The sequence below is a fragment of the Pelodiscus sinensis genome, chromosome 6, assembly GCF_049634645.1.
Source record: "Pelodiscus sinensis isolate JC-2024 chromosome 6, ASM4963464v1, whole genome shotgun sequence".
NCBI lineage: Eukaryota > Metazoa > Chordata > Testudines > Trionychidae > Pelodiscus > Pelodiscus sinensis.
Genome location: NC_134716.1, coordinates 56,729,094 through 56,742,513, shown reverse-complemented (window position 1 = coordinate 56,742,513; position 13,420 = coordinate 56,729,094). Strand labels below are relative to the sequence as shown.

General features: G+C 40.0%; 1 protein-coding gene and 1 long non-coding RNA gene across 4 annotated transcripts in view; one reads left to right on the top strand and one right to left on the bottom strand.

Moving 5' to 3' along the window:
• The window catches only part of HSD17B4 (hydroxysteroid 17-beta dehydrogenase 4), a 165,241-nt gene that overhangs the window by 112,438 nt on the left and 39,383 nt on the right, over positions 1 to 13,420 (top strand). For all 3 annotated transcript variants that reach the window (XM_075931960.1, XM_075931959.1, XM_006134501.3), the window contains exon 23: positions 11,028 to 11,155. In XM_075931960.1, coding sequence (XP_075788075.1) covers positions 11,028 to 11,155 — 128 coding nt within the window. The remainder of the gene's footprint in view (positions 1 to 11,027; positions 11,156 to 13,420) is intronic.
• The window catches only part of LOC142829876 (uncharacterized), a 105,955-nt gene continuing 98,189 nt past the window's right edge, over positions 5,655 to 13,420 (bottom strand). The window contains exon 4 of the long non-coding RNA XR_012904760.1: positions 5,655 to 5,788. This is a non-coding gene — a long non-coding RNA (uncharacterized LOC142829876). The remainder of the gene's footprint in view (positions 5,789 to 13,420) is intronic.

Below are 13,420 nucleotides of genomic sequence, written 5' to 3'. Positions count from 1 at the left end.
CATGGTGGGCCTGGCTTGGGTTGCTCCAGCTGGCCTGCCTGGCCCCTTCCCACCTCCCTTGTAAACGGTTAACAGGTTAAACATTACATTTAACCAATTAAATAAGATTTTACATCCCTAGAGGGAAAACTTCAGAAAAGGGTCTGGAGATTGTAGTGGATCACAAGCTAAATGTGAATCAACATTGTAATGCTGCTTAAAAAAATGTACATCATTCTGTGATGTATTAGCAGCAGTATTGTAAGTTAAACACGCTACTTCTCCCACTTCCACTCAGAAGCGATAAGGTATTAGCTAAAAGTACTGTGTCCAGTTCTGGGCACTTCCCTTCAGGAAAGATGTGGACAATCCTTATTCATAAATGATCTGGAGAAAGGGATAAGCAGTGAGGTGGTTAAGTTTGCGGATGATACTAAACTGTTTAAAATAGTCAAGATAGAAGCAGACTATGAAGAACTTCAAAAAGATCTCACCAAACGGTGTGATTGGGCAACAAAATGGCAAATGAAATTTAATGTGGATAAGTGTAAAGTAATGCACATTGGGGAAAAATAACCCCAACTGTACATACAGTATGATGGGGGCTAATTTGGCTATGACAGATCAGGAAAGAGATCTTGGAGTTATCGTGGATAGTTCTCTGAAAACTTCCACAGTATGCAGAGGTGGTCAAAAAGGCAAATAGGATGTTAGGAATTATTAAGAAAGAGATAGAAAATACGACACAGAATATCTTAATGCCCCTGTATAAAACTATTGTACGCCCGCATCTTGAATACTGAGTAAAGATGTGGTCTCCTCACCTCAAAAAAGATATCTTGGCCTTGGAAAGGGTTCAGAAAAGGGCAAACTAAAATGATTAGGGGTTTGGAACGGGTCTCATATGAAGACAGGCTAAAGTGACTGGGACTTTTCAGTTTAGAAAAAAGGAGACCGAGGGGGATATGATAGAGGTCTATAAAATCATGAGTGGCGTGGAGAGGGTAAATAAAGAAAAGTTATTTATTAGTTCCTGCGACGGGGCAGACGGCACTAAGATGGACACCGGGCGGGGGGCAGAGCAGATGGGGGGCACCGGGTGGCAGCAGGTTGACAGCGGAGAACTCTGGGGTCGCGCCGACCGCGTCTGAGGCTGCTGCAGCCGCAGACTGGTGGCCCGGGCCGACGTGTCCTGATGACGTTACTGGTGACGTTGTCCGGGGATTCCCGAAGGGCGGGGTGGCGTGCGCGGGGGGGGCCGGCCGGAGACGCCAAGCCGCGGCCCTTTCAAAAGGGCCAGGAGCAGGAGTACACGGAGGAGAGCGGCTGGGAGTGAGAGTGTCCTTCCACCCCCCCGAGAAGGGTGATCAGCGGAGAGAGAGAGCGGCTCCCCACTTCCCTCAGGAGGCGACCAGTGATAAGCTTATCCCCGCGCTGGGGAACAGGACTCTGACCGGGAAGTAGTGGCCCAGGGCAGGTCCGTGGACCCCGTGAGTGGACGGTTTAGGGGGTCTCAGCCCCCTCCACTGACTAGGGACAAGTGCCCCTACCTGAGGGCACTGGGTCGGGGCTTGGAGAGAGGGAGGGCTCGAGCCGCCTTCCTGGCACCTAGCAAGTAAGCGGGTATAAACACATCATTATATATCTAGAAATTGGAAAGTCCCTTCGGAGAGGACTGTAGACATGGGATGACTCCCCACCCGAACTCGGGGTGGGTTTGGGTGAACAGGTAACAGTTCCCATAATAGAAGAACTAGAGGACACCAAATGAAATAAATGGGTAGCAGGTTTAAAACTAATAAAAGAAAGTTCTTCTTCACACAGCGTGTAGTCAACCTGTGGAACTTCTTGCCAGAGGAGGCTGTGAAGGCTAGGACTATAACAGCATTTAAAGAGAAGCTGGATAATTTCATGGAGGTTAGGTCCATAAAAGGCTATTAACCAGGGAACAGAAATGGTGACCCTGGCTCTGTTTGTTTGTCAGAGGCTGGAGATGGATGGCATGAGACAAATCGCTTGATCATTGTCTTCGGTCCACCCCCTCTGGGGCACCTGGTGCTGGCCACTGTCAGCAGATAGGCTATTGGGCTAGATGGACCTTTGGTCTGACCCAGTACGGCCATTCTTATGCTCTAAATTAGAGAAAGTCCAGAGGAGAGTTAAAAAAAAAAAAAGATTAAAGATCTAGAAAACCTGACCTAGTAAGAAAGATTGGAGAAACTGTATGTTTGGTCTGGAGAAGACGGGGGGGGGGCGGGGGAATAAATATTCAAATTATTTAAAAGGTTCCTATAAAAAAAGGTGGGTGATTAAATTGTTGACAAGGCAGGAAATAATGGGCTTGTAGCAAGGAATATTTAGGTTAGACAAAATTTTTAACTGTATGGGAAGTTTAAGTACTGGAATAAATTGCCTAAGGAGGTTGTGGAACTTCCATCATTGGATGTATTTAAGAATAGGCTAGACAAACTCCTCTCAGGGATTGTCTAGATCAGGGGTTGGCAACCCTTTCAAACCAAAGAGTCAAACAACATCAAAATTCATACCAAGTGGTCAACAAAGAGCCAGAATAAGAATGCCATTTGCATGAATGAAAATATACAACTTAATATTATTAATTGAAATGATTAACAGTAGCATAAATGAAACTTACTCAACAGCTTTATTTAATGGGACTTCTGCTGTTTCATGTTTTCACACATTTCTTTGAAGTTTACATCATAACTGGTCAAATTCAGCTTTATGCCCACATTCAGGCTATCTTCTCAGACTTGAGTGTAAATTACCTTTGATGTGATTCAAATGAGAGAGAGCCTGCTCACACACACAGGTGAAGCCAAACATTGAAAGTAAGGCCAAGCTGGCATTCTGCAGTGTTGTATGTGACAGGAAGTTTTTTTCCAAGTTTGCAGAATCAGATTGTCCTCGTGCTCAAACTTCTTAGTCAGCCCATTTGTGTAGTTTTGCCAGTTCTGCACGTTGTCAAATAAAGCATTCTAAATTAGAATTCAGCTTGATGTATTTTTCCACCCACATATCTGACTCCTTGAAATCTGCTATTGCCACTTCCAAATCGCTGACTGAGATGTCTGGAATGACTGTCAAATCTAGTTCCTCAACGGATGCTTTATGTTGACAAATCATAAACTTAAACGGAGCACTGTGTTTACAAAAGTCGTCAAAACAAGATTTGAATATGATCAGGACCTCAGAAACAAACTTGGCAAGCTGCTGCAAATCAAGGCTGTTACTTGGATTCTCTCACTGACACGAATCACAAAACATTTGTAATCTTTCAAAATGTGCCAGTCTGCCTATCTCAGTATCTTTGATGAAGACAATCAATTTTGACTCAAATCCATACACTGCCTGCTGCAGTCAGGACTGTATTTCCTTGCCTCAGCAGCTTAAGGTTCAACTCCTTCAAATGACCAGTAAGGTAGGCAAGATAGTAAAACTTAAGCAACCAGTCACAGTCTGAAAGATCGGTGTATTTGACACCTTTCATATCCAAAATTGACTTAATCTCATTAATACAGGTGATAAAATGAGACTGTACTTTGCCAGAAGATAACCAGCGAACATTGTTATGCATTATTGGATTGGGGTATTTGGAATATACTTCCTCGAGTAGTGACTGAAATTGATGGTGATTAAGGGCTCGGGCAAAAATCCAATTGACAATACGAAAAACCAGTCCCATTACATTTCCAAGTTTGGTTCCACAGGATTGCGTGCAAAGTGCCTCCTCATGCACAATGCAATGAAAGTTCAAAAGCAGGCAGTTAGCTGTTCTGACAGAAGAATAAAGAATCTCCTGTATTTGCCGAACATGCTAAGTGCAACGTCTACATACACGGACACAAGATTATCCAACTGTATTTCTTTCTCATTTACAAAGTTCATCACAATTTTAAGAATGTCTTCGCCCCTTGTTCAATTTTTCATTGATAATATCTCAATCATTTCTTTGTACACAGCATTTCCACAAATATATATCGTTGCAGTATACACAAATGATTAATGTCACACATAGGTTTTCTCGTTCAAAGCAAACAAAAATAAATAACTGTATTCACATTTGCATTTGTTCCTTGTCGATTTGATGGGTCATTTTCACAGCGCTGTTATAAATTGTTTTTGCTGATAATGGCAGGTCTTGCATTTTCAGAACAAGATTTTGTCCTTGTTCTGAAACTTGTCAGATAGCTCGTAACCAATTTTTAGCATGCATCTCTTCATGTAATCCCCATCAGTGAAAGGCTTCCCTTCTCAAATAATGCTGTATGAGCCTACAAAACATGTAGAGTTTAAGTTCCCACCTTTTTTTGACCATGCCAGCAGGCTATTTTGCCCAACGTTCATTTTTTTACAGGCTTTTTTTTTTTTGCACACCTCTTTCAAGGTATTTTCTAGCAAATGCTGCATATTTTGTCATAAAATGCCATTTTACATTTGATTTTTTTGTTTGTTGGTTTGTTTGAGGACAGTCTCGCACTACAAATGAGCCAGTGTGGAGATCCAGAACTATCTAGAAATGCACACAAGTCTGTCTGCTCCTTGTAAAATTTCAGTATTCATCATCTCTTTCTCGTCACCATTTTGCTATAAAAGAGCCACAGAGTTCACCATCACATATATGATGATGGAAAGATATCTTGACCAATAAAATAAAAAGAGACTATGCATGACCCCCGTTGAGTGGTGGTGGTGGTTAAAATGAAAAGTTAAAGGTGAAAAGACAAAAGATTAATGGTTAAAAAGAAAAGACCATTTTGACGTGTAAATATGTGTTTTTAAAATTTTGAATTCATTTTCATTTTAATTTAAAAAGTTGTGTGTATTTTGGGAGTGACAAAAGAGCCATATTTGGTTCCATACTGATCCATAGACCTGTGGTCTAGATAATGCATAGTCCTGCCTCAGTGTAGGGGACTGGACTAGATGATAATCTTAATTGTAACATTTGCTGCAAAATTAATGTTCCTATAACAGGTTTTTTTTCTATGTAATTGTATGCCCTAGTGTCCTTGGCATAACTTGATTTTAATTGTTTTATCGCAATACTGTTGACCGAATTCATACCTACTGTGTAAGTGCACAAGATCACTGAAGTCAATGCACTTGCATGTTGCATTGTCTCAATTTGGCCCAGTATTTTTCACAATAAATATTCAGTAGAAACCTGCTGCATTCAATTAATGCAGAGATCTTGCAATTATAGTCTGCTCATTTAATATAACTTGGTAAAAATCGTCCTTGTCTCTTCTTTAGCATCATTCTAAAATTGCCTTTTTAAAAAGGTGGCTACAGAAGCTCAGCTATGGAATGAAGAGATAGGAAAATGTCAGGGAAATAAACTGATTTAGAAGTTGATTCTTATGAATTAGTATTGCTTGCTTTCTGTCTCAATTACATCTAAAATTTTTGACATATTTTCACTGAGAGATCTTGTCATCTTTGTCACCAAGCCTTTAATTTACACTGATGATGTTGGGGTCCTGATTATTCATTAGCTTCTCCTTAGGCCTCTGTTGCCAAAGTCCACAATCAAATTAAGTTTCCCAGGCTGTTACTGACAGTGTTTACTGTTCTTCTGGCCTACCTGCTGGGCTACCTTCCATTGTTAAATTTGTTACTCAGCTGTGCTGCCTTGTCTTTTAATCTTTTGACTTGTCACTTTGCATAGTTTTGTGCTGTGGTACAATCTGCCACAGTTGACAGCACAAGAAACAATCTGGGCCCTGCAGCTTATTGTTGTCTTGGCTGATGACAATGGTTCCAACATCTCCAGCTAATGTCCTTGAGCCTAGTATCAGGGAAAAAATAAAAGAAAGCAGTGGTTTAGGAAGGAATGATCTGAAATTCTGTTGTGACACAGCCAATAATTGTATTTTTCCTAAACTTATAAAAAAAATTGCTGCTTGAATTGCTGTATTCCAATAGGATTATAACCTGGTGTTCAAGGACTATCAGAAGATTGGGCAATGAGGGGCCTGGTGGAGTGGGGGGGATGCGTCCCTCTGCGCTGCGGGACCAACCTGGCAGCACCTCAGCTGCTCTGCCTCAGGCATCCCTGTCAACCACGGCTGAAACTGACCAGTGGCTGACTCGGGGAAGCCGGGGGCAGAGAGCAGCTCCAATTGTCTGGCTGCCCAGAGCACTTCCGGGTTCCAGATGGTGCCGGATCATCAGGAGTGCCGGACCATTGGATGCCGGACCACTGGAGTTTTACTGTACTTAATTCATTTTAAATCAGCATGTAGATTATTTCCAAAACTGTGTGGAATAGATAGTCTCAAATTCAGGCCATGGAAGTTCAATATGTTTTTTCCTTTAAAAATAAGATCACACTAAAATACACACACACAAACATGGATTATTCAACACAGAATTGACAAAAAGGAGAGACGTGGGTGTACCTAATCGGTTAAGAAATTCCCAATCTCAGCAAAAGACATTGTCTTTGTTCAGAAAAGATTTATTGACACAGAGCAGCCTGTGTTGAGCCCCAAATTGCTTTAACCCAATTCTGCCTAACCTAGCCTTGAATGTAGAAATAATAAAATGTGTGTGTCTACACTACAAGCCTTTATTCCAAAATAATGTCAGGAAGTGTTTTCTTCCTTTGACTTCCAGATGTATAGACAGCGCCAAAAGCCCAATTAAGCTCTCTCGACTTAAGCTACGCAATTGTTGTAGCTGAGGTTGTGTAGCTTAATTCAACTTTAGCCCTGCTGTGTATATGTACCCTAAGAGCCTTTGCCTCTCAAGTTTGAGACTTAAGTGAAAAAAGCCCTGCATTCAAAGCTTCAACTAGAGTTGGTGAAAGCCAGTACGCTACTGTTTGAAAATGGAAGCATTTGGAGTAAAGCAGTAAGAGGGATTTAGTAAGTTTATGAAGTATTGCACGCACACATGCGCACACACACAGAGTTTGTATGCAGAGCCTTATGGGGCACAGTGATTACTATGGGCTCTGATTATATTTTATCAATTTCCTACTGTCTGCATCTCAAAGATAATTATGATTCTAGATCAAACTAGTGAAAGCTTAGCTCTTTGACACTGGGAGAATACATCTCCATTCCCAAAGGATAAATTCTCTGGGATTTTAAGAAATATTTAAATTCCTGTTCTGTAATTTAGCTTCTTGGCTATTTTACCATTCACTGGGGAAGTATTAATTATCTCTAAATTGCCTGACACACACAGTGTCGCATAGTTAGTGGAAGAGTTATTGCTATCCCCTAAATAATGCTATAAAATTGGCTTATACTGTTATTTCAGAATAGTGGGTAATTGAATAGACACTTGCATCCCTGGCATTGGCAAGGAAAGCGTCATTTTCATGAGAAATCTGATGGAATGAGTAGTAACTGTGATTTGAACAGTGTTGAGCTATGATACTGTCTTGTCTCTTACTGGTAGCAGGGTAGTTTGTGAAATGCTTATATGCACTTCAACTTGCACTCTAGCCAATAATAAAATCAAGTGAAGTGGAAAGGCTAAACTAACTTGAATTTCCTTTCATTTAATGCTGTTGTAAAATGGGATGCTCACCTAATAACAGACAACTTACTTTTGTAAGTTAGTGTATTCATGCACGTAGATGCTTAAAATCTGGCTAAAGAACACTTTCCTCATACTAGGATAAAAGATAAAATTAAAGAAACATAGTAATATGAGTGCATCCCTGAAAGGGATGGGATGTTTTACTGAACTAAAAATGTTAATACAGAGGGCCTGACTTCCTTACTTCTCTACGTACAGTTACTTTCTAAAGAGCTGCTGGTTTCTCTTGCTCTATAGTAATCTTTAATTTGCTTAAGGATTTTACTACTTTAAAAATATTTATTTTCATAAAAATTCTGTTTTTGCAACATCTTTGTTCAAAAAGAATTGAAATGACTTCAGATTGTCCATCTTTATCATCTGATAGTTTGGGATTGACAAAATTACACCCATAAGTATTTTCCCCCTGTTTTGGAAGAGACTATTTAAATCCTTTCCATTCCTCTGAAAAATAGAGCATTTGAAAGAAATCTTACTTTTCATTGGTGGGCTATGCAGAATTTCTCTCTCAAATGACTGCATTTTACCCGATGGTCTGAGATGGACACAGGTAATAAAGGCAATACAGCATTCATTATTGCATGCCTTGAGAATGGATGTCTGTCCCATTATAGGTTTCTATAATCAGTGAAAAGTTTTTTTCATTAAAATGGCAAGATCATTAAAAAAAACTGTTTTAAATCCACTGTACATTTCTGGACTGAGGCCTTTTAAATATGTAATGCAGATTTTCAGGCATTTTGATGGATTTTTAAGAGTTTTAAAAATTATAACTTCAAAGCTGTGGGTTCCTTTTTCCAACAAGAGATAGCTCAGTGTTGAGAAAAGTCTTCCTGCCTGCTCCTTCATGGGTGTGTCTAGACTACATGGCTCTGTCGACCGAGCCATGTAAAGTAGTTTATCTGATGTAGTCAATGAAGCGGGGTTTTAAATAATCCCTGCTTCATTAAAATAAAAATGGCCACTGCGCTGTGCTGACAATCAGCTGACCCAACACAGCGCACAGTCTACACGCGGATCGGTCGACAAGGGAAACCTTTGTCGACCGCTCCTGTAAACCTTGTTTCACAAGGCATAAGGGAGCAGTCAACAAAGGCGTCCCTTGTCGACCAATCCGCGTCTAGACTGCCACGCTGTGCTGGATCAGCTGATTGTTGGCACAGTGCAGTGGCCATTTTTATTTTAATGAAGCGGGGATTATTTAAATCCCTGCTTCATTGACTATGTCGGGTAAACTACTTTACATGGCTCCGTCGATGGAGCCATCTAGTCTAGACACACCCCATAAGTAGATGTGTCCCACTTTCTTGGCACGGAGCAGTTTAATCTCTTCCCTTGCCAAAGTTTACATCCCTTTCAAAATTGTACTAATGATTTCTGTACTAACTATACAATAATTGTTCTTGTCAGTGAGATCATGGACTCATGCACGTTATGTGCGGAGGGAAGTGGGGGATGCTTCCCAATCTTCAGTAAATTGTCTTAGGGTATGTTTACACTAGTTCATTAGTTCAAGCTAGGTAGGCAAATGAGGGCAATAGGAGTTGTAAATGAAGCCCGGGATTTAAATATCCCGGGCTTCTTTGCATGTTCCCAGGCACCGCCATTTTTAAATCTCCCTTAGTCCGAACTAACTGCCTGCGGCTAGAAGCTGCAGTTAAACGTTAATTTGAACTAATTCCTTAGTTCGAATTAACTGTTACTCCTCGTAGATATTTAAATCCCGGGCTTCATTTGCAACTCCGGTTGCCCTCATTTGCCTGCCTAGCTTGAACTAACGAGTTAGTGTAGACATACCCGCCGTGATTTATTATTCTCACTGTTAAAAGTGTACATATTCTTTCTAGACTCATTTTGTCTAGCTTCATCTTCCAGGCCATTGGATCATGTTAATCAAATATTTGGTGGTTAATTTTATTGTACATATGCATCATATTTAATCTTTTGGCACTACAGTTGCCCATTTTTGCCCTGGTAAACTCATCTACATTGTAGATTTTATGAGAACTGTATGTGATTCACCATTTGAATATTGAGCATATAATCTGCTAGCTCAGACATTTAACCAAATGAAGATCACAGCATTCCAAAGAAATCAGAAGAGCTTGCCAAACTATGAAATTAGACTGTTACCAGAAGATCAAAATATCTCAATGCTTGAGGTAGGAAAATCAGGCAGAATAGTTTATTTGCATCAAATCTACCAACTCATGCTTGGTAGATTTTTGTTTATCATGGTAGGTAAAAGTAGTGCTTAGAGAAGTATAGCATCATTTTGGAGGTTTTATGTTTAGATTTGTATTAATTCATCATAATAACATGACTCAGCTTTCTAGCTGAGATATCAATTTATCAGGAAGTGTATCAAGTCTCTAGCTCTTCCTTGCCCCACTTCCCAAAAAATTGCAAAAATTAATAATTTTTTACAAAAACGCATCATCGTTTCATGGCTACAGTCTTACTCCTTAGTGTTCATAATACCAAGTTTAGCACAGTTTTTAATTTTATGAGAAGAGCATGTCATTTGAGTTTGTTCTGTTTTTTTAAAGCCATTTCTTAAAAATGTGGTAACATAAAAATTAGACACAGACGTAGGCATGTAATAGTAATTCATTTTTATTAAAAATTAAAATGGAATAAAACCTGGCTTACTGATGAGTCTCAAAACGGAAACAGGTAATTATCATTCACTCTGTGTGTGTTTCCCATGGCCCTGTGCTGCTAAACCGTGTGTGTGTTGGCCCTGTGCTGTTTAACCTTTGTATCAATCATTTGAAAGGTAAACATAAAATGATCACTAATAAAATTTGCAGATGATAAAAAGATTGAGTAATTGGTAAACAATGAAGAGAATGGGTCACTGATTCAGAGCAATCTGGATCATCGGGTAAGCTGGAAAATTGTGTCCAGTTCTGATGACCATAATTCAAGAAGATGTTGTTGATAAACTGGAGAAGGTTCAGAGAGGAGCTAGAAGAATGCTTAAAAGATTAGTAAACATGTCTTATAGCTGTAGACTCCGAGCTCAATCTATTTAGTTTAACAAAGATAACATCAAGGGATAATTTGATTACAATCTGGAAGTATGTACATGGGGAACAAATATTTGATGATGAAATCTTCAGTCTAGTAGAGAAAGTTTATAACATGAGCCAATGACCTGGAAGATTAATCTAGACAAATTGAGATAAAAAAGTACACCTTATTTCTAACAGTGAAAGTAATAAACCACTGGAACATTGTGAATGAAGTCTCCATTTTTCTGAAGATATATTCTAGTTCAGAAACAACTTACCCAAATAATTCTATGGCCTGTGTTATAAAGGAGGTCAGACTAAATGATTACAGTGATTTCTTTTTTGTTTTGTTTTTTTTGTTGTTTTGCAACCTGAATCAATTTCAGTAGAAAGAGCCATATGCTGTAATGTGTTTCTTCTTTTTAAAACAAAATTAACTTTACTTCCTTTCCTTAGCTATCGACTTAAAGAATGGTTCTGGTGAGGTGTATCAAGGGCCAGCACAAGGTTCTGCTGACACCACTTTCACCCTTTCAGACCAAGACTTCATGGAGGTGGTCCTAGGCAAGATTAATCCACAAAAGGTAAAGACACTGTGAAGATGAGATGTTCACTTGTATGGTGAAATATTGCTTGTTTAATTCTGAGACATTCTTACAATTGCACAGTTTCTAGTGTGCAGCTTATTTAGCAGAAAATACAGTCTTACAAGCCATCAATCTGACTGAAATACTCAGTCTCTATGAAAGTGCTACTGTAGAGAGTTCAGTGCTCACCCCTAAAATGCCACCCACCGGTGTATAAGATACGAGTTGAACCTCTCTAGTCTGGCATCCTCAGGATCTGACTGATGCTGAACCAGTGAATTTGTCAGACCACGGGAGGTCAGTATTATCTAGCACCATTACCAATGCTTCCACTGCTTATTGAGCTCTTAGAAAACATTTAGGGGTAAATTAAAGCTAAATAATGGCACAGAATATTGAGAGCCAGGACTGGTGGCTGTGAACAAACTTTATGGGACTGCAGGATATTTGGCCTGCTTTATAAGTGGACCTTTTAATTAAAATCGTGCTGGACCACAGATAGTACCAAGACCAGAGTGTGCTGGATTAGAGGGGTTCAACCAGTTTATTTTCCTATTGTAAGTGAAGAGAGAGATCTCACATGCATACAACTGTGAACATTTTAGCTGAACAGCTCATGTCCACTTTCTGCATGTAACAATACTCTGCTTCACAAGATTAATACCCACTTTTTGTGTATTAAAAATGTAATGAAGAAGGGACCATTACTGTCGTCATGAGCCTGTGGATTTCTGTTTTGTTATGAGACGTAAATAAATTCAATTAGACTGTCTTAATAAGGCAAATCACTTAGGGGTGGAAATTAAAAGAAAGGGACACAATCTGAGGTGAAAGTAAGCGGATACAGGCCAGTACAGCGTATTGGTAAGAAAGTGGTCAAGTATGGTACGTATGCCGTATCAGCAAGTTATTTATAGCCAGTGTGGCATACCAGAAAGACACCTAACTGCCTCCAGTCTCCCACTGAACTGCCTCTTAGGAAAGCAGGACTGGTAGTGGAGAAGTAGCTGGAAGTGGTACAGCATCTGGATGACCTGCCGACAGTCTCTTCCTTTCCCTGTGTGCTGCCGCCTCTCCCATCAGAGAAAGAGCAGACTCCCTAGTCTTGTCCCTTGGCAGGGCTGCTGCTGAATGGAGCTGAAGGAAACGCAACTTTGTGGAAGTGTAGGGAAAGGGATTCTGTTCCTTTGTTTGCTGGGAGGGGAAAGGAGCAGAATGTGAGCAGCTCCTCCAGTTGTTATACTGCCCTCTTCTCTCAGGTATTACAAGATAAGGAGGGAGAGAGTGTGGGGGCGCTGGGCTCAGGTGGAGTCATGTGGAGGGTCACCCCCCCTCCCAAACTGGTGTTTTCTCTCATCCACACCTCGAACTAGTATGAAATTGATTGTACTTTCATCACCAGACACAATATAAAGTTTGCATTTGAATGTCTGCAAATGTTTCTCAAGTACTTAAGGCTATTTATTTTTTATTACAATTTACATAACATTAATTTTATCTCAAATTTAACATAATTCAGTTTAATAAACATTTTTTATTAGCTTATCATAATATATTGTCAGTTGTTCTTTGATCCTAGTCAGGAGGACTGAAATTAACAAGGGCTTTGAATTTAAAATTTGGAACTAACAATTGTATAATTGTTTTGTACAATTCTTGCTGCATAAGCAGTAGGAATATATAGTAAAAATATTTTGTGACCTTTATAGATAGCAGGCACAAGCCCTAAACCCATGGGCTACGTCTACATTGGCATGATCTTGTGCAAATACTTTTAACGCAAGAGCTTTTGCGTTAAAGTATTTGCACAAGGAGAGTGTCTAAACTGGCATGTGCTTTTGTGCAAGAGATGTGCTTTTGCACAAAAGCATCTGTGTCAGTGTAGATGCTCTCTTGTGCAAGAAAGCTCCGATGGCCATTTTAACCATAGGGCTTTCTTGCGCAAGAAATTCATGTTGCCTGTCTACACTGGCCTCTTGCGCATGAACAGTTGCACAAGAGGGCTTATTCCTGAGTGGGAGCATCATAGTTCTTGCGCAAGAAGCCCTGATTTCACACATTAGAATGTCAGTGTTCTGGCGCAAGAATTCTCCGCTAGTGTAGATAAGCAGCATTTTTTTGCGCAAAAGCAAGTGCTTTTGCACAAAATCATGCCAATGTAGACACAGCCATGGTGTCCAACATGCTAGCTACTAGCCACATGGGGCTATTTACCTGGTTGAGTATAGGCTATTTGGCTGGTTGTGTGGCTAGTTGGCTTGA